We start from the raw sequence: 21,146 nt of genomic DNA, 5'->3' as shown, positions 1-21,146 counted from the left end.
CCTGTCTTCAGAGAGTAGCTGGAAGTAGGGAGGCAAAAAACAAGTCCTCCTTCCACTCTGCAGTTTAAATCCGAAATGTTAGGCACAGTTCTGCGCCCAGAGCTCAAATTGCTCGTGCTAATGAAATTCCCTGTTGCAAAATGTGCCTAGAACAATGGGAGTTTCGAACACTGAACTTGGCCCAGGGGCTACTATTTCTGGCAGCAGCAGACCTTGGTTTGTAACAGGCCATCTGCTGTTTGGACTGGGGTCCACTGTAAGCAAAGTCAAGTACTGCTTAGCAACGTTAGGAGGCAGTGTTGCCCTAAGCAAGAACCACAAAGGCTGCAGTTGGAGGTACGTTCAACATCCCAGGCTGCCTTTGATAAAAGGACGGGGAGAAGCAAAGGCTGCAATTCTTCTTCATTACTTCCTCACAAAGGATTGCTTGTCCCAGCACAGTACAGAAAAGAGCATGGTTTCAAACTTGCTATTGAACAGGCACCTCCAACCCTGCCATTTACACTATTTAAATGAACATATGACCACAGCCCCTTTTCCCAGCTCAGCATTGGTCCTTGGCTGCATAAATGGTCAAAGCCCTGCTGGATGTGTGGAGCAACAGTTCTGCTCCTATGCCTTGACATTTATGCTTGTGGCTGCAGCTTCCGCTATATGGAAGCCAGTCCTTCCGAACACTGATAATGCCTTTTAGACTGAGGCGTTGGCTACAAGTTCTGTAAAGGGTCCGAGACTCAGTCCACAGCAATCATACCTGCTTTAGCTTCAAGTTAAATCTCTAAACTCTACAAATAAAGGTAAAGGGACCCCTGACCATGAGGTCCAGTCCTGACCGACTCTGGGGTTGTGGAGCTCATCTCGCTTTCTTGGCCGAGGGAGCCGGTGTGCTGCTTCTGGGTCATGTGGCCAGCAGGACTAAGCTGCTTCTGGTGAGCCAGAGCAGCGCACGGAAACGCCGTTTACCTTCCCGCTGGAGCGGTACCTATTTATCTACTTGCACATTGACATGAAAAGTCAAATAATTCAGTATTATGTTATGTACTGAAGTTCTCACCCTGGGCCAGCAGGGGGATACTGTAGTTATGCAAATAAGGGATCGAAAGTGATGTTCAGTGATCGGATAGTTTTAGAAAATTGTTACAGTTACGTGGTACTGGAGCTCTATATAAGCAGGCTGACTAAACCCTTCAGTTCAGTTCTGTTCTGGCCTCTGAATAAACAAGAGCTGTTTGAAGAATCGCTGTGTCGTCTGATATGTTCACCCACAACTTAACAAATTACAAATCAGAAATAAAGTGAAGTTGCAAATAAGTCACAAGACTCGTGTAATCGTACTATGGGGAAATATTTTTATTTTTTTCATTCAGTGAACTTTCAGAGTGGGGAAAATGGAACACACTTAACATTCTCCCTCACCCCAAGCATACAGAACTTTTCAAACTGCAGATGCGATGCAGAAAGCTGAGCGTGCATATAAAGTCAAGCATTTAAACTCCAACTTGTGGGGCAGGGCAGAGGTGGGGCTAGCTGTTTACTTGGGGTGGGGCTAGCCTCCCAGGAGGGTGGCACGGTGATGTCACCCCCCTCAGGGATGACACCTAGGGCAGGCCGCACCTGTCGCACCCCCTTCCTCTGCCAGTGGGGCAGGGTCAAGCCCAGCGGAAGCAGAAACACCAGATCTCACTGCAGACAAATCACTCGTCCTCATTTCACTTATGCCCCATGAGACACAGGGAGGACAAGGAGCAGTCAGCCTTGGGAGAGCAGAATCAACTCGCTTTGGTTAGATGCAAAATGCAGAAGCCATCTCCATTATTTCCATGCCTTGAAGCCTGGGAGGGGTGAGCGCTGTTGCTTGCAGAATCACTCATCCTTGGTAAAAGGGTAGTGCTTGTGCGTCCCCATCCTGCAAGGAAAAACAACTCTCCTTAAATCACTGAACGCTGGTCATTCCAACCACATACGGCTGTTTCCACATATAAACAATGCTTACAAAGCCTCGTGTCTGCGTGAAGATGCTAAAGTTAAGTGTGGCAGCATCTACCCTCTGGAACTCCCTGCCCATTGCTATCAGGCAGGCAACTTGGCTGTGCTCTTTTTGGCGCCTGATAGAAACATTTTTGTTTAAAACGCACAGCAACATTCTACATGTCTGGTTAGCCTTGTCTAATATGTTTTTAGTTTATTGCTGGTTTTATCTTATGAATGTTTTAAGGAGTTGTTGTTGTTACTGATAATTTTTTTGTTTTCTCTCTTTTGTAAGCCACTTTGAGGTGTGTTTTTTTAACAATCAAGCGAGGTACAAAATTTATGAAAAGCACCCAACAAAGTTAGTGCTGCCTCCTGTGGTTTTGAGTTGCAGAACGCTCACCCAAAAAGTTGCCCACCCGTATGTGAGTTCAGAGGTCAAGCCTCTGCTTAGTCTTTACTAGCTGCGTTGCCCTTGGCATCACATGAGGCCACTGAAGACTTGAGTTGCTAGCTCTGGCAAATCTGATGAATGCAGTGGGTGGGTTTATCGCTAAGGAGCTGTGGCCCATCTTCATTGGCCAATCTGACTGTCAGCAACCTCCTGACAATTGTTCTACAGAAGTAAACTGAGCTGGAGAGAGCTCAGGAAAGCCACATTTCTCCTATTTACAGGTCAAGCAGGCCAATGTGGGTGTTTCATCCACCTAGACAGCACCTTTGATCTCCACGTTGTGCTTGGGAGCCAGTGTGGTGTAGTGGTTAGAGCGTTGGACTAGGACCTGGGAGACGATGGGTCAAATCCCCACTCGGCCATAAGTGACCACGTGCCAGTCACTGCCTCTCAAATTAATGCACCTCACAGGGTTGTTGTGGGGATTAAATGGGGATTAAAGATACTTTGAGCATCTTTAAGAAAAAGGTGAGATATAAGGCAATAAAATAATTATGTGTTGCACACCCTAAAGTGTCCAATGTTTTCAGCGCACAGACTCACCCTAAGATGTCCCAGGCCACAGCCCGTGCCCCACAGTGCAGCGATTCCAGCTTTTTCATTTCTTCATCCGCCAGTCGGAAATCAAAAGCCTATAAAAGAAGAGAAGCAATGACTTTTGCTTGGAGTTACTTGGCTTGGCACTGTGCCAGTAGGTGCAGTCTTTGAAAAGGAGAAAAACCCAAAGGACCTGAGGCCTGATACCCAAGACAGAAACTTTAAACCCCCTTACTTTCAAGTTGGTAGCAAAGATATTAACGGATTTTTAAAAAACATCTTTCTCATGCACCCCAACTACCTTTTGACACCAGTGTCAGAGGGAGGCAAATTATGTGGGGTTATAAGAGAGTTTCACTACCCATGCTCCAAAACTCATTGAAAACTCAGTATTTGGCCTTCCAATTGGGTGAGGTTACAAAGGTGAACCCCTCCCTCCCTTTTGTAATAAAAAATAATTGGCCATTTTAAGTTGATATTGTTTAACTGTGATACTGGTCTTTTGGGGTGATAACCAGCTAAGTAATTTCCACTGAAATTAATGGACCTGCCCATTAATTTCCAGTTTGTCTGCTTGGAATACAAGAGAGTTGAATATCATCATGGGCATTTCAAGATCTAGCTTAATGCTGCATTTTTATATTTATTTTCATGCGAATTTAAAATCTCAGTGCTTAATAGTCCAAAGGAACAAATATTTAAATAATCAAGTACACTTTTTCAAAAGAAGAGCTTTGATATCTATGGGCTTACTCGCCCCTTAACAGCAACACTATTCATCCTAAACTTCGGCCCTTTAAGCCTCCAGTCTGCAGCATCTTGCAGCATATAAAGGTGTTAGCAGAAAGAGCTTGACGTCTACTTTACCTTTGCATTCTCGACGATGTGAGCAGGAGTCTGGCTTTTTGGAATAGTGGCAATGCCACTCTGAATGTTGAAGCGGATCAGAATCTGTGGAGACATTGGCGATAAGGAGAGACTGGTCATCATTTGGGCTCTCCATGTACTTGCTGTGTCCGGGAACTGGCAACATTCATCATCACAAACTTGGACACCTGCCTCTTTCAAGCAGTGGCGTAGCGTGGGTTGTAGGCACCCGGGGCAAGGCAAGTAATTTGCGCCCCCTAACCCGTGGATTTGCGCCCCCTAACCCTAACCCCCAGATGTTGCGCCCAGTGCGGCCGGCCCCCCCTGCACCCCCCACGCTACGCCACTGCTTTCAAGAGCCAGGACCACCAACCCAGTTTGCCTTGAACCAGCTGCCCTCACCCAGGGGGCGGCTAGTGCCCCCTCCACTGTCAACACTGCAGCCACCACAAAGGCCTTGCAAATATTTTTACTGTGCCTTTGCTGTAAGCACTTCATGTGTGTGTTTTTAAACAGAAAAGGGAGGTGGTTAGAAATAAATATTATCGGTAATAATAATATAGCCTGCCAGCATACGTCTCTGGATATTGTTAGTGATGCATGAATAGAAGCAGTCGCTGTCTCTGCAGGTACAATCCCTGGCCTCTCTAGGTGCGGCTGAGAGATACCTCTGCCTGGATACTGCTGGCCAGTGTTGCCAGTACAGTGGTACCTCAGGTTGAGAACTTAATTTGTTCTGGAGGTCTGTTCTTAACCTGAGGTACCACTTTAGCTAATGGGGCCTCCTGCTGCCATCGCACGATTTCTGTTCTCATTCTGACGCAAAGTACTTAACCTGAGGTACTATTTCTGGGCTAGCGGAGTCTGTAACCTGAAGCGTCTGTAACCTGAGGTACCACTGTACCAAGCTAGATGGAGCAGTGGTCTGACTCTGTGAAAGGCAGCTTTGCTGCTCTTCCTTTGTCAGTTGTAGAAAAAGCTTCCCCCACCTGGTCACCTGGGAGAGATTCTTACTCATGTCCCCGAGAAACTGCAGGTAGCAGTTCTGCAGTGCCAGTCAATTAAGCTTCCATGTAAGAATCTACCATCCCCTTCCTATCTTAGTGCTACAGCTTCTGTGCCCTGGTGCATCCTTGTGAATATTCGGAGCTGTTTTATATACAAGATCAGGTGAGATGATGCAGCCCAATATCTTATGCTTTGCCCACAGAGTTCTCCAAGGTCTTTCCCAGTTTTGCTATCCGATCTTTTAACTGAAGTGTCAGCGACTGAACATGGGAGCTTCTTCATGTGTGAAATCTACACACATACAAAAAATGGTCTGAAAATGCTTTTTTTTTTTTTAAAGTGCTTTTAAAAATACATTGAATTTCCCCTAAGGCTCGTCATCGCCATCCAGTGTCACACTGTATATTTCACTTAAAGCACACTTAAAATGTTTTATTTGCAGCTATATCTCTGAGTCTATGGTCCCTCCCCAATCCTTAGAGTTAGACCAACAACAAAGGTCGTTCTTTGCCCCTGCACTGACTTCAGAGAGCAAAGGCACAAAGAGAGGTGGTTTAGGAAGGGGCCTTCTAGAGCAGTGTTTCCCAACCTTTTTTGGGCAAAGGCACACTTGTTTGATGAAAAAAATCTCGCGGCACACCACCATTACAGCCCCGTGACGTCAGCGCGCAACGTCACGCCGGGAGGGACGCACAAAAGTGAAAGTTTTCAATTTTTTTCCCTCCCCCTTGCCGGGGAACCTCCAAGCTTTGGGGGTGGGGGGGAGGAGGCAGCAGAGCGAGGGACTGAGGGACGGCGGCAGCTGAGGCGGCGGCGGCTGTTGTGGTGGTGGCGGCGGGGGAGGCGGCGGCGGGTGGAGCAGGAGGGCGGCCGAGGCCGGTGAGGGAGTAGGGTTGCCCGGGGCTTGAGGAGCCGTCACCGGGAGTTGCTGCTGCTGTTGTTGCTGCTGCTGCCCGGACATGCCGGCCTCCTCCTCGTCCGCTGTCTCACGCTCCTCCCTTTTGCACGCACTGCCCCACCGCCGCCCCATTGGCTGGGTCCTGTCAGCTGATCCTGTGTTATTTCCTGTGTGTGTGTGTGAGGGGAGAATGGAGAGAGAAACCTCGGCACCACCACCGCGGAGCCGCCCCCGGCTCAATGCGGATCCTCGCCGCCGCCGCCTCTCACCACCCGACTCGCCCGCCTCCCTCCCACGGCACACCAGCCAACCTCTCACGGCACACTAGTGTGCCGCGGAACACTGGTTGGGAAACACTGTTCTAGAGATCCACCCAAGTCAGAGCCTGACCAACGTCCTGAAGCTGTTTATTAGGAGGCCATTCAGGAAGAGGCATTCTAAAACATTATGGTGTTTTGTTATGTTTTTTAAAATGTTTTACTGGATTTTTTATTGTTGTTTCTAACTCACATGAAGCCCTAGAAGTAGCTCAAGAAAAACTGCACATGCAATAAGAACCATGATAAAAAACCAGCTATATTGTTCAATAAACCTTGTGGACTCATGTATTCAGGACACTTTTGCTTCCATTATCTCTATCATACGACTCTTTTAAATATAATCAGCCACATGCTGAATGAAGGAGAAACTGTCTGACTGGATGTTAACTCAGCCGACAATAGCTTTCAGCAATTTGAACCATCTCAGATAAGCAGGGCTTTGACTTGGGAAACCAAGAGGCGATCTCCTTTCCTTGGAAGTTACAGCTTGTCAAGGCAAGGACTGGTTGAAATTGCCTAGTCAGGGCAGTGGTCTTCCACAAAGGGCAACAGCATCCTGAATATGCAATGTCAGCTTGCCTGCCATGCAACTTTGGCCTTCGTCAACAAAGAGACTTGGACTGAACAACTAACGGCAGGAAAATGGTAAGTACTTTAGAGACACAGACATTTTGAGGGAAAGGGCTCTGGGCACCCCAGCGAGCTGCCCTCCAATGCCCTCCTCCAGCCATCCCTCTGTGATACTAGGCTGGCTGGCTAGTTTGAGAGACAATCTTTGCAGCGCTTGAGTGGCTCTGTTGCATGATTGGGAATTATTTGACAAGCAAAATTAATACAACACTTTCGAAACTGGTACCATTGCCTTGCTCTCTGTATTCCCCCCACCCACCTCTGATCTTGGGTCGTAACTCCTGACACAAGCAGTCAACTTGCAAAAAAGGAGACTTTTCTGTTTGAACAGGTACCATTTGCACACACCTCCACACACACCTGCACACCTGGAACACTTTACCTGAGCTGGGGATTTCCCATGCTTCTTGGCAATCTCCTTCACCACAGGGTCCTCCATGCCATTCTTAGGATCCAGAGGACCTGGAGGGCTAGAGGGGAAACCAAGGCTCTTTTTCTTTTGCATTTTTAATCAATTAGTTTTTTAAGTGTCTATGCCTCCCTTCCAAAGGAGCCCGGGGCTATCAGCATGTGGATTAAGCAACCAAAGCTTCAGCTAATTACCGTATTTTTCGCTCTATAACACGCACCCGACCATAACACGCACATAGTTTTTAGAGGAGGAAAATCCGTAGGCATGCCACCCGTAGGCATTCCCTCCATAACACGCACAGACATTTCCCCTTACTTTTTAGGAGGAAAAAAGTGAGTGTTATGGTGCAAAAAATACGGTAATCTGGAGGGGGGAGGGTTGAGAGAGGGGAAATGTCTTAATTGATAGGTCTGGTTTTCAATCTACTTTGCTTGTGCAATAAATTGTTTGTAGCAATAAATTAAAGAGAAAATGAGGTTATTAGCGGTCTAACAGATGGTTGTTTTTGTTTATCAAATTACAAATCATCTTCCCTTTCCTCGGTGTCTCAAGAAGAGTAATATGAACACACATTTGAATCTAATCAACTGATTAATCATCTTTTTAACTCAGTAAATCAAGTCACAACACCTTTGATGAGTTGACTGCTCCAGTGATTCTGGTTTTGTACCTTTTACATGCAAGAGCTGACCAGGTGGGGGGACACGTCCTTCACTCCCAACAGCTCAGTGCAAGGGAGGGTGTCTTAAAGACGTCTCCACTCCACCTGGTCCTTTATTCTAGGAATGAAGCCCCACTGGAGAACCGTGTCCTTACGTAACTCGGGTGCCTCCAGACTCTCGCTATTTTTCAGGAGGGATCCAAGCACACCCCCAAACTGTAGGGGTGTGTCTGCACCATTAAAGTGAGTCGAAAGGTTCTGTTGCCCTAGCACAACCAATCCACTTTAAAAGAGGGGGGGTTGTTTGCTGGGGGAGGTTTGGAACGTGATGAGGATGGGAAAGTGTGGAGTGACCAAATGACACACGGAAAGAGGGACTGGGATGGAGGCAGGATGCTTATTGTCATATAAATACCCAACCCAAAGAAAACAGAGTGAATGCTCAATAAAGACGGGATATATTCTATTCTCTGCAATAGGCTGTGCAGGGAAATCAGGATGCAGGCCAAGTCCACACGCCACCTGCAGAGGCCCTTCTTCGCAGGCTAGCCATCCCACCCCCAACCCAGTATTGCCTGCCAGAGGAACTACTGAAGATGCGTACGTTGTGCAGAGCAGAACAGGGGGCCCTTAAGGTACAAAAGACAGTGTCTTACAAGGGACGCTTGGGGGATGTCAAGGGGCTGTATCCTGTGAGGGCCATCTTTTTGGACTTGGTGAAAGCAATCAGCGCGCGCTGGATCTGGTATACGTGCCGCTCCACCTGTGGAGGAAAGAGAGAGAGCCTAGAGCATGGGTAGGCAAACTAACAGAAGAGGTTGCTGGACATATCAGGCAAGCTTTTTTGTAAGACAAAGACCTTAGCTGGCCACTTAAGTGTCCTCATTAGCATCCCAAAAGAATGGGCTAGGTTGCAAGAACTACAAGTGATGGTGGGCCTTTCCTCCACCTGCTCACTAGCTGCTAGGTAAGAGAACAGTAGCCAGAGTGTGAGAGACAGAGCTGAGCTGGAAGCAGGCTGGAAGATAGAGAAACAGAGACCAGCTTGCTCTGTGCTGAATCCAAAGCTGTGACTAATGGAGAAGCAAGATCTGTTGGGGTGCTGATGCTGTGAGCCCCTCCATCTTATGCTCAGGTTGTATATATGTGCAAATTACACCATACATCCTAAAAACACCACAAGGAAACCAAACCCAGGCTATGCACGTGGAACCCCTGGAGTCTCACTGCTTGGAGATTGGGGTGGCACATATCAATAAAGTCAGGGAGCAAATGTTGTGAGATCATAACATGAGCATCTAAGGTCACCAGGTGCATCCTCAAGCAAGTGGGAATTTGAACCCATGGCCAAGGCTGTCTAACATGGCCTCCCTCCTATTGGATGCAATTCTGACACTTCCAAATGGAAGAAGAAGAAGAATACCTGGAGAACATCTGGCTTAATCCTTGCGACGGAGAGCAGCCGCTCCAGCTGGCACTGGTTGAAGTTGGCCACCCCGATAGACTTCACTAGGCCTTCATCCACCAGCTTCTCCATAGCCTGCAAGAAAAGGGACAAGTCCAAAAGTTTAAGAGCAGCTGGTCCCTGGCTAAGGGTGATGGGAGTCGTAGTCCAAAACATCTGCCGGGCACCAGGTCGGCAAAGGTCACTCTAGAGGCAACAGGAACATGGGAAGGAAGAAGATCTGGTTGTGTTTTCTCTACACACGATGGCTGGTAGACAAAGGTGTGAAGTGGTAGACCAGTGTGTTTTGAGGTGGTGTGGGCTGTGAAGAAGGGCCCCAACCTGCCCCCGCCATTTCTCTAGGCTAGTCTGTCACTTATCTCCTGCTAGTCTGCAAAAATGGTGCTTAGGAGGCCTGTGGGAGAGGTACAGGACCTGACCAACGAACTCAGCATCTTACTGATCAGAAGTCACAACCCTCCAAAGACCGGGGGGGGGGGGAGAGAGAGAGACTTTAGAAAGGTGAGCTGCCCTCGCAGCATTGTTCTCTCCCACCACCAGGGATCCAAGGTGGACTTTCTAAAAAGCCGCCTGTGTTTGTTGCTTAATATGATTCTGTGTGCGAACTAGTCCCTAGGACAGGAACATGACAATGTAAGGCTAGCCATGACTACCTGGAAGTAAGGCCCACTGAATTCAGTGGGGCTTACTCCCAAGTCTGGAGCCCCTTTCCTTGGCGGTGTCTCTATCAGCAGGACTCTGATCCAGCAGGCAACTTGTGGCAAGAGGCACAGTGGTTGTCGCTTACCTTCCATGTGTCCACGTAATCGACATCAGTCTGCAGAACCTTCCCATCCTTCTGGGGCAAGGTATCACCCTTGACGTTCTACACGAAGGAGAATGAGAGCATGAGGGGGGCAGAGACTGTGCTAGCCATCAAGGCATGCCCCCCCAGCAGGTGTACCTAAGCTCCCTTGCGCCCTTGGCAAGGAGACATATTGGTCCCAGTGGCATAGTGTGGGTTGCCAGGGCCCGGGGCAAGGCAAGTATTGTGCCTCCTGACCCATGGACCATGAGCACTCCCTGAGTCCACCAGTGCAGTACTGAATAAAGTCAATGAAAGACTCTACCACACATCTTATCTTCAATGTGCACAGATGGAACCCCTTGAAACCTTTGCCCCAGCAGCCCCCCCCCCCTCACCTCTGCAGCACCCCTGAGACCAGCAGCACCAGCTGGAAAAGGGGGAGAGCAGAGTGGGGTGGGGTGGAGCTCCTTGGCACCACCTGCTGATGGGCTGGGACGAAGGGGCAACGGCTCGGCAATCTACCCAAGTGGCAGTGGCGGTACCCCATGAGCTCTGAGCATGGCAGAGAGCAGGACAGAGGATTGGTCAGCAGTGGGTATCTTTCTCAAGCTCGTGTGGAAGGTGCCCTAGCAACTGGGCACCTGCTAAAATCCGCTCCTCAATCTGCCCACATGAACTTTGGGAGATGTTCTGTGTGAGGGGGAGAGTGCACTGCTTTTTTATTATTCTTTATTTATTTTTCTTTTGAACTTTTGCACCCCGCCAGTGACTTCCTCCACAGCCATGGGGGGGGGCTGCTCTGCTCTACCTCCCCCCTCCTCCTCTGTCAGTCTGCTTGCCTGTTCACCTGCCTTCCCAGGGCACCCCCCCCAATGCTCTTATGCTTCGCCCCGCCATTGCCCCCCGCACCCCCCGCTAGTTATTTAAAAGGACATTTCATGTGCTTTTAAATGTGTTTGTGGGGGGGCGTTATGGGTTTTCCTTGTTCTTGTCTTTATTATGTATTTTGTGTTTTTATTTTGTGAACTGCCCTGAGATCTCTGGATGAAGGGTGGTATATAAATTTAATAGATCAATAATCAAATAGAATGGATGTATTTAGTCATGCAAAATACGGTACACAAACAGGCCACCGCCACCAGGATGGGATGAAGCTGGATCATCTTGCTGCCACCAGGTGGCGCCTGTTTCCCTCCTGATGATCCTGAGACACAGATTATTCCTCTAGCACAGAGCTTTCCAAGCTTTCCATGTTGGTGTGACACTTTTTAGAGAGGCATCATTCAGTTTTGCATCTTTCAGCAACACGGCAATTCAGTTTTACAAGCAAACCAGAGGTTAAAACCCATTTCCAGCCTCAGGAGCAGCACGGGGAGCACTCACGTGACATATTTACACACTTCAGCCGACACACGAACGTGTCACGACACACAGTTTGGAAAGCTCTGCTCGTGCAAGAGCCATACTGAAATGAACGGGACACGACTGCTGGCCTCTTGCACGGGTCCTGTTCATTTCTGCAAGGCTTGTGCAGAGGAGCCGCCCCATGGATCCCTCTCCATGGGGCAGATCTGCCTGCCTATTGCTTCATTGCTTCAGGTGAGCCCCACCTGTGAATATCCAAACTTCCCACACTGAACCTGCCAGCAGACCAAAGGCAGCCTTTCTTCTGCGTTGCCAGACTTGGTGCTACTGAAACGTACGAAACGCAAATAGACATAAATGCCCCTGAGCAGATGCAGAGTGCATTTCCCTGACTCCTGTGTAGCCGCAAAGTGTGTCCCCCCCCCCCCCCGCCAACTTGGCTCAGTCAAGGACTATTGGGTGGGGGCTTCCAGATTCGATAGAGCGGGGCATTTCCAGAGAGACCTTTCTGGGGAAACAGCTGGAAGAATGAGCTGCTCAGGCTAGCCAGGCGGACTTCCATTTCACCTTAATGCCCATGGGAGAGTGCATCAGGTACAGATCCAGGTAATCCAGGCGCAGCAGCTTCAGGGTTTCCAGGAGAGCTGGCTTCACATCTTCAGGAGCGTGGTAGCTATTCCACAGCTGCCAAAGGAAGAGCATTCAAGTGAGGCTGAGGAGACATGCAATTTAGAACATCAGAGATGCATTGTGTCTGGATCAGGCCAGAGGCCCCTCTAGGACAGCAGCCCTCCTTGCCGTTCTTCTTCCTCAGAGCATCACAGGAAACAGTCCGTCTCCCCAAACAGAACTTGTGCATGTCTAAAAGTTTGCATGAATTCAAAATAATGGGAAATTTTATTTACATATTGCTGTAATTTTTTTTAAAAAAGGCTTCCCCCCCCCCCAAAGGCTTAAATACGATGGTGGGATCTTCTCTGGAAAATCACGAGACAAATGAGGAGCGATAAACAAGGTAAACTTCCTTGCCTTTGTATCTACCAAATGATGGGAAACAGAACCATCTGAAGGCAGCCCTGTTTAGGGAAGCTTTTAATGTTTGACGGACTATTGTATTTTAATATTTTGTTGGTAGCCGCCCAGAGTGGCTGGGGAATCCCAGCCAGATGGGTAGGGTATAAATAATAATATATTTTTTTATATTATTATTATTATTATTATTATTATTATTATTATTATTATTATTATTATTTTATATAACCAAGATGCAAATTTGGAAATCCAGTCTCTGAAATTTGAACTTGAAGCTCCGAACTAGAAACTTCAGACTTTTGGATTTTGCTTTCAAAGCTTATTTCAGACCCAGCCTCCCCCAGGGACTTGCATTCATAGCTTCATAGTGTCTTGACAGCAGCAGCAGCAGCAGCAGCAGCTCACCTTACTGACAAAAAAAAGGTCCTCTCTCTTCACTAGCCCTTCCTTCAAGACTTTCTCGAAAGCTTCCCCGATGGCCCCCTCATTGTCGTAGAAGTAGGCGCAGTCGATATGCCGGTAGCCGTTTTTTATCGCCACTTCAATGGCCCCCTGGACAATACCTGGAGGAGACTGACAGGAAGAGAAGACTTCGTTTGACCCTTGGAAATGCAGATATCATGCCCTCAAGACCCACCTTTCACAAACACACATGGAAAGCAGAGGTGATTCCTGGAAGCGAGAGAGGAAGTCAGGGTTTAAGTGCAATATATAATAAATAAAAGCAGGAAAAAAATTGATTGGAAATCATTTGGCATCTCAGGCTCTCTTTCACTGGAGGTTTCTACACAGTGGCTGGATGGCCATCTGTCAGATTCCTTAGTTGTGGTTTCTGCATCGCAGGGGGTTGGACTCGATGGTCCCACCCAATTTTAGGATTCCATGATGCTATGACTAATCTAGCACAGCACAGCACAGTTGCTGAAAAAGACAGAAAAAGCACTGAATGGCCCACCAAGTTTCAAGTGGTCTGAGACAAGGAGACTTCAAGAATTAAAAATCAACATGAATATTTAGCGTGATGGATGGGCTGCCTGCTGTCTCCAATCACAAATCCACAGAGTCCCTATGACCACCTGAATGAAGCTCATGGGCAGTTGATGCTGCCTGGACCACAGCTTGGGGAGCCCTGTGCCAGGTTACAAACATGTGCGCACTGGCCAGAAACCATTAATTCTGAAATAATCTGGTTGATCTTCCAGGAAATTATGAAACAAACTTAAGCCTTTCCCTCGGTGAGTTGTAGAAAGGGAGACACAAAGCAGTCACTTGTTGGCCTAGAAGCACACTTGCAGGGTTCTCCAATTCAACCCCTTGCAATGCACAGATCTCAGCTAAAGAATCCTGTTAATGACTTAAGTACACAGGTGCTCTGTGGGCATGATCCGACACCCTGAGCAGCGTAAATGCACATCTAAACTGGGGAGGGGGGAAACACTGCAGGTAAACAGCCTTTTTGTGGTCAGATTTAGGGGAACCACCCATGGTCTGTGGGGGGGAAAAGAACCAGAAGAAGCAAGAGTCAGACCTGGATGAATTAACTGGACACCAAAACACCTGTCCGCCCGTTGAGAGGGGTGTACACAAGGGCTGGGTACTATTTATTTTCCTTGTTAAGCAATAACTTGATAGCACAATCCATTATCTTGAACTGGCCCTTTTCCATTTCACGCCAACAAGGGCTGGATGAGAATTTGAGCTCTGCCTATTTGAACAGAGAAGAAAGGCTTTATTTGCCTTGTGGCTGAGTCCCTCAGGCAACCCCAGCTCTCTGGCAAGGCGAGGCACAGGAAGGTGCTCTCAAGAAACACCCACAACCCCCGCCATAGCCAGGCTCCCTTGCTTTGCACCTTTCCTGGTCTTATCAGCCAGGCTCAGTTGTCCTGCCTCACAAGAAAGAAAGAGGCAAGAGTTCAAATGAAAGCAAACGTGGTGTAGTGGTTAGAGCATCAGACTAGGCCTTGGGTGGCCAGGGTTCGAATCCCCACTCCACCACGAAGCTCCCTGGGTATCCTTGGAGGCCAGTCACTGCCTCACAGTCTAACTTACTTCACAGGGCTGCTGTGAAGAAGGGGAGAACCAGGTAGATCACCTTGAGCTCCTTGGAGGAAACAGTGGTATATAAATGCGATAAATAAAATAAAATAAAAATAAAAATAATACAACCCCAAGCCATTATTAGGCCAATAGGCTTAATTAGGCCAACCATAACAACACAAAATAGTGTATGAAAGCTTTTGAGAACTCCAGAAAGAAGAGGTATGCTAGCCATTTTCAAATATATAAAGGGCTGTTACATGGAAGAAACTTGTTTTCTCCTGGCTCTGGAAGGTGGGACTTGGTTTCAAGTGACAAGAAAAGTGTACAATAGTGGTTACTTGATGTGACATTGTAATCGGGGGCACCAAAAGTTTGGAGAAAGTGCTGTAGGCGTCAGTGACAAAATGGCTGCCCTGGAGGTGTGGCACAGCCCAAAATGGCTGCCACATGTAAAAGAGCAGAAAAGAGAGACAGGAGGACCACATCTTTGTGTGGCCATGCTCTCCCCAGCGCAGCCTCTTCCTCAATGATATGGAAGGAACCTACATCAGCTGCCACACTTGTGGGAAGGTGGACACCCAGTGCCAATCCTGGCAACCAGTGAAAGAAAGGCATAGCTAAGGGGGCATGTTGTCAGATTGGCTGAGGCCGTGCAAACAGGATCTGAGCAGGAAGAGTAAATGACCTCTTGTGCATTCTGAATTTTTGAGGAGATATATACTAAGACGCATGCAACATGCTGCTTGGCACACTGGTGTCCACAGGCACTGTGTTGATGATGCCTGTTGCATGACCTCTGCCCAAAGCAATTGTTGTTCAATAAGCAATGAACATAATTGAGACAAGATGGCCCTTTGGCTCCCTCCCAACTCTACAATTTGATGATTCTATATCCTCCTCAAAGACTTTGTGCAAACAAATGAGGACGAAAGCTCAAGAAACAGGTCATCTGGATGTGATCTAAGAGAGCTGGCTTCTGCCAAAGATTCTCTCGCAGAGGCAGAGGACAGTCCTTCCATGCCTCCCTCTCAGAACTCCCTGCTCCTCGGGGGAGAGGAAGGGTTGGGCCGGTGTAGGTCGCTTGTGCAGATGTGCCCTCAGGTGGCTTTCTCTCAAGAAGTTTCACAGCTGGCTCCACGCTCTACTTAGCTTGCAGGGCGTGGATGGGATTAAGCTGGCAGAACAGTCGTCACATGCCTCTGCCTGTGGCTGTGATCTTGGCATGATAACGCCCAACGGAGACGGCTGCCAGCTTTGCAGAACAAGGGAGCATTGAGTGAGAGGTTGGGCAGGCTGGCTCTGTGTTGGAGGCACAAATGCTGCCCGTTCGAGGCAGCCTCGGGGCTGGCAACGTGGCCAGGGGCCTTGCGTGACACGGCAGAGGCCGCCTCCTGTAAACAGCCAGTCTGGGAGGCTGGCCATCATCTGCGTTTCAACTTTTGTCCGAACATTAGTCTGGGTGGAAATTGAAATAACGGGGAACCTGCGCCAGGAATTTGGGGTGCAGATTTAAGCCAAATGGTTTGAGCAAGAAAGGGGCCTTCACCCCGGAGGCACGGCTGAGGAAGCAGCTTGCAAGAACTAGCCATGGCAGATACCTCCTCCTTCCCAGCCGTGACTGCGAGGGTTCTCCACCCTAGAGAGAGACAGTCAACTCATGACTTGTGCAGGGGCTAGGTTCTGAGATGGTGTGTAAAGCTGAAATTGAGTGTAGTTAGAACAACCCCAGAAACACCCCTGTGTGACCAACCCTACTTTTGTGTAGCCAGTGCACCAAACAGGCCTTGTCCCACCCACCCTGGCACAAAGCGGCAAGGTTTTAAGCTCTTCGCCTTGCTTCCCGGGCTCTGGGAAGCAAGCCTGAGAGATGAAAAGCTCTCACTGAGGCAGGAAAGCCCACAGTGGAAAGAGATTTTAATCTCTCTGACCTGCCAAGTTTGTGAAGCCGCAATTGTGCAAGTCAAATGCAAGCAAGTTGCAAGCAAGGACTGGACATCATTTACAAAGTGCTGTGCATTAGACTTGCCCCACCCCACAACCCTGTGAGGGAGACTGCAACTGAATGGGTTGATTAATTTGATTTAACAATCTTAAGGTCATCCTTTTTAAATTTTGTGAGCTGCCCTGAAAATGCTTGATAAATTTATATTTATCAGATGAACAAAAGAAGATGATGATGATGTGAAATAAGCAATGAGAGAGAGAGAATCTTGTCCTATTCTTACCAGAAGCCACACCATGTGTCATAAGTGTTTGTACCTCTGGGATACTTCAAGGAATCACATAGTGAATTGCTTATCAGGCTTCCTCAAACTCGGCCCTCCAGATATTTTGAGACTACAATTCCCATCATCCCTGACCAATGGTCCTGCTAGCTAGGGATCATGGGAGTTGTAGGCCAAGAACATCTGGAGGGCCAAGGTTGAGGAAGCCTGTCTAAGGATTGTGTCCCACTTAATGGGCACTCTGACAGATATGGCTCCCTTTCTGTTGAGATGGCACAACCAACCGTTTCCTGTTCTGCAGTGGGCGGGCAGTTGGAGTCCTCTCATGAGGAAGCCACTGGAAGCATAACAAGGTTTCCCTGTTTGCAGAATCCAGCCTTGTATGACTGCAGCTGGCTTCACCTGCTGCACACATATAAGAACATCAGGAGAGCCTGCTGGATCGGGCCCATCAAGTCTACCCTCCTGTTCTCACAGTGGCCAACCAGATGCCGGCGGGAAACCAGCAAGCAGGAATGGAGCACACGAGGAGGCCTCTCCTCTCCTGTGGTTTCCAGCAACTAGTCTTCAAAAGCATTGCTGCCTCTGACCATGAAGGCAGAGGCTGGCCATCCTGGCTAGCAGCCATTGAGAGCCCTTTCCATCATGGCTTTGTCCAATCCTCTTTTAAAGCCATCCAAGATGGTGGCCATTGCGGCCTCCCCTGGGAGCCAGTGCCATAATTTAACTCTCTGCTGCGTGAAGAAGTTTCCCCCTCTCTGCATCTCAGCTAGATTAAATTGTTTACGCAGCAGGGGACGGTGGATGAGGCAACTGAAGCTTCCAAGCCTTCCATCTGGGCTTAATTTTGGGCTTGGCCTCAGGAAATACAACTCGAAACCTGTGTCAGTCAAGCGAATGGCATCTTAATTCTGAATTGTGGAACGCAGCCAGTGGAAGCCCTTTGTGTGGGAGGACAAGAACAAATACACAATTTTCTGCAAAATGCATAACATTAAGGCAGGCCCCGTGGCCGCAAAGAAAAAAGTTTTGTTGCCCATAATAAGTTCTTCAAAAGTCCGAATGGACCGTTTGGGAATTTCCAGTGTTTGTAAAATGAATTCAAGAGTTGTGTAGATTAGAACTTCCACGGGGTTTAAAAAGAAAGGACTTATCTGCCTTTCTGTAAGAACTAGCACTTTGGAAAATTTGGGCAACCTGATCCTATGCATGTTGCTCAGAAGTCAGTCCCACCAATTTAAATGATACTCAACTCCAATGTGTGTATTTAAATCATAGAATTGTAGCGTTCGGATCATAATTTGCCCCCCTCACACTATAGCTAAAACTACTGCTGCAATCTAATATCGCTGATATTACTGTACTATCTCTCCTCACTCTTTCAACTCTCTTTTTGTCTCTCTCTCTCTCTTCTCTTTTACTCCAATCTCCCCTCTCCCCCCGCCTCCCCCCTTCTTCTTTCTTTCTTCTTCTTCTTCCCTTTTCTCCTTCCACCCTTTACATATAACCTATTTGTCTGTCTCTGTTTCTAAGCGCACTCTCAACCCCAATTTCCACCTTAACTGGACCCCAGTACCCCTTTTGGGTATATGCAACCCCCTCCTAAACAAATATTTCCCCTGGCCCCACCCCTCTAATCTCTTGCATCTCTACCTGCTAACCCCCCTCCCTTTATATGAACTGTCTGTCCGTTAGTCTACCCATCTCTGCTTACCTGCCCCCCAAGCCTCGGCGGCATCGCTGAGGCAACTACAGAAAACCCAAGAGAAGTTCTTAAAACACAGGCTAGAAGTGACACAAATGACCACCTAATCCAAACGCTCTGTACAGCCACCAGCCAACAAAGCCTGATCAGCTCAGCAACGCAACAATACCCAGGAATCACCACTGCCACAACTCCTAACCACCACACACCCTACCCCAAGTGGACGCCAAGCCAACCTCAAACCAAAACCATCAGGGAGACTGAGATGACACCAACCAGGGAGATGGCAAACAATGCTAAGATGGTAACTCCCCTTCAAGATGATGACCACCCAATAACGAAACGAGATCTGAGGGAAATGGAAGCAAGATTAGAAGCACGATTAGAAGAAACACTGAAGGCCACAATGGCTCCCATGCAGGTACTAATCAACAATCTAACCTCCAAAGTGGAAGCTCTAGAGAACAAAAACCAAATGCAAGAAAGAATAATAGAGCAATACCGGGAGGAGAACGCACGTGTGAACAAGAAACTGGACGAACTGGTAAACCAAATGGAAGCAGAACACAGAGAGATGAAAATTAAGCAAGCGGACCTCGAAGACCGCAACAGACGTTGTAACATCCGCTTCCGCAACTTTCCTGAAAAAACAGAGGAGAAAAGCCCAACAGACCTAATTATACGCTGGCTGAAAAACACAATCCCAAGCCTGAAACTTGAGGCAGATGACTTGGAGAGGGCTCACAGAGCCCTAAAACCTATGCCAAAACCCAGCGCCCCCCCCAAGAGACATCATTGTATGCTTCACACGCTACAAAAAGAAGGAAGAGATATGGCACCAACTCAGAAACTCAAGCAACCTTCGATATGGAGAAACCCCCATTCTGGCCTTACAGGACCTGTCTCAGGATACCCTAAACCGGAGGAAAAGCCTGCGCCCATGCACCCAGCGTCTCCAACAAGCAGGGATCAAATACCGATGGGGCTTCCCCTTCCGCCTCATTGTAACAACCAACACAACACAACACATGGCTACCAACATACCTGAGGCCCTGCAACTACTAAAGAACCTTGAACTCAACCTCCCACCGGAATGGCAACTGACAAACCCACCAAGCGACAGCCCCAACCACGAGGAAACAACAGCAAACAACTGGACAACGGTACAGAAGAAAAAGAAACAACAGAAGCGGCACAACAACGCAAACCAATACAGGCAAGCATCATGCTCAGAACCGTCCCGCCGGCCATACGACACAAGAAACCAGACCAAGATCAACCAAACCAATTCATCGCAGATGGACAACCCTACAACAACAACAACCCCAGCTGAATGAAGAAACCAGGAAAAAAGCACAAACTGAAGGACTGGTGATTCCCCCCCCCCTTATCCCCCTCCCCCCAAACATAGATTTAGTTAACACCATCAGCATCCCCCCCAGCCCCGCACCCCCACAGAAATCCCCACCCCAACACCAGTCCAGACGACCTCAACCACACTCCCCATCACCCACACCTTCAACACCCCCATACTCCATACTAGGGAAAAACAAATCCTCCAACCTTAATAACACAACCCACAATCAGGCTAAAATCTGATACCCAACCAGCATTATGGTGGCACCAGAGCGTACCAGCACCCACATCCCCACCCCAACACACCAACAATGTTGCTTATAACACTGGCAACATTGCTTATGAACCTTATACCTGACAGCGACGCTACAAAGTCACTTCACACTGTCTCGCTGATCACCCCCTATTGTAAACAACAGGGGGGATGGCCTGTCCTTGAACACGGCCTTCCACACCAGCTGAGACCTAGGACCAACTGGCTAAATGCCAGATGGCCTAAAATACGCCAAACAAACACCTATATGACTACATATAGGAAACTCTCTACAACTTACCCCCTACTCTTTAACCCAAATCTTACTCTAATCCCATTACCCCCCCACCCACCACACCCTAGGTCAGCGCAACCCCACTGGTTCTTTAAACAACACGAAGAGAGAGACACAAGACAACCCGAACGGGTTGGCAGGGAATCGCCCCACATAATAGATAAGCAAGATGGCTAACCTAAAAGCACTCACATTAAATGTGAGGGGGCTGGGAAACCCCATCAAAAGAAAACGCATCACCTCATACATAAACACCATGAAACCACACATCACCTTCCTACAAGAAATACACAATCCACCCAAAGGCAGCAAACTCCTGAGCGACCCCCGCTTCAGTCAACAGTGGGTCGCACAAGGCTCAGGGAAAGCTCGCGGTGTAGCCATAATACTCAGTAGAGACCTGAACTTCACTGCCACAACAGTCCTCAAGGACAAAAAAGGCAGATTCATTTTCGCTAAAGGGACACTTGATGGCAAAATCAAACTGACAATCGGCTCCATATATGCCCCAAACACGAAACAATTAGAATTCTTCCAGAAGACACTAAACAAATTCCTCTCCTTCTCTGAAGGGGAAGCAATCCTAGGAGGGGACCTCAATCTAAATATGAAAGGTTTATCCCTGAAAGATATCCACCCCACAACCCCATGGGCAACCTTCCTCCGAAGGAAACCCCCAACAACTAGGAACTCTTACAAGTTACTAAAAATGCTAAAAAACAGGGGTCTCTACGACATTTGGGGTGAGCAAAACCCGGGAGACATCAGCCATACATTCCAATCGGGACGCCATGATACAGTGTCCAGACTGGACAACATTCTACTCACACAGGGTCTGATCCCCTCAGTGGAATCAACAAACATAGGT

The 21,146-nt window shown here is 48.2% G+C and overlaps 1 protein-coding gene and 1 long non-coding RNA gene across 3 annotated transcripts in view; one reads left to right on the top strand and one right to left on the bottom strand.

The window, feature by feature from the left end:
• Nucleotides 1-1,332: 1,332 nt before the first annotated feature.
• The window catches only part of LOC309536330 (aldo-keto reductase 1B-like), a 79,386-nt gene continuing 59,572 nt past the window's right edge, over nucleotides 1,333-21,146 (bottom strand). The window contains exons 3-11 of the mRNA XM_082230468.1: nucleotides 12,810-12,977; nucleotides 11,940-12,056; nucleotides 10,008-10,085; nucleotides 9,179-9,295; nucleotides 8,412-8,518; nucleotides 7,065-7,152; nucleotides 3,827-3,910; nucleotides 2,966-3,054; nucleotides 1,333-1,906 (exon numbers count right to left, since the gene is read on the bottom strand). Coding sequence (XP_082086594.1) covers nucleotides 1,864-1,906; nucleotides 2,966-3,054; nucleotides 3,827-3,910; nucleotides 7,065-7,152; nucleotides 8,412-8,518; nucleotides 9,179-9,295; nucleotides 10,008-10,085; nucleotides 11,940-12,056; nucleotides 12,810-12,977 — 891 coding nt within the window. The 3' untranslated portion in view covers nucleotides 1,333-1,863. The remainder of the gene's footprint in view (nucleotides 1,907-2,965; nucleotides 3,055-3,826; nucleotides 3,911-7,064; nucleotides 7,153-8,411; nucleotides 8,519-9,178; nucleotides 9,296-10,007; nucleotides 10,086-11,939; nucleotides 12,057-12,809; nucleotides 12,978-21,146) is intronic.
• Nucleotides 6,034-12,799, top strand: LOC309536545. 2 transcript variants are annotated; one of them, XR_014221603.1, is made up of 4 exons: nucleotides 6,034-6,697; nucleotides 8,235-8,390; nucleotides 12,324-12,387; nucleotides 12,723-12,799. It is a non-coding gene; the product is annotated as an uncharacterized lncRNA (long non-coding RNA). The 2 variants fall into 2 exon arrangements; XR_014221604.1 differs by lacking the exon at nucleotides 6,034-6,697 and having other exon boundaries at nucleotides 7,460-8,390.

The sequence above is a fragment of the Podarcis vaucheri genome, assembly GCF_965113315.1.
Source record: "Podarcis vaucheri genome assembly, chromosome: 7".
Classification (NCBI taxonomy): Eukaryota; Metazoa; Chordata; class Lepidosauria; order Squamata; family Lacertidae; genus Podarcis; species Podarcis vaucheri.
The sequence above is the reverse complement of the archived record's forward strand: the minus strand, read 5'-3'. Positions and strand labels throughout refer to the sequence as shown.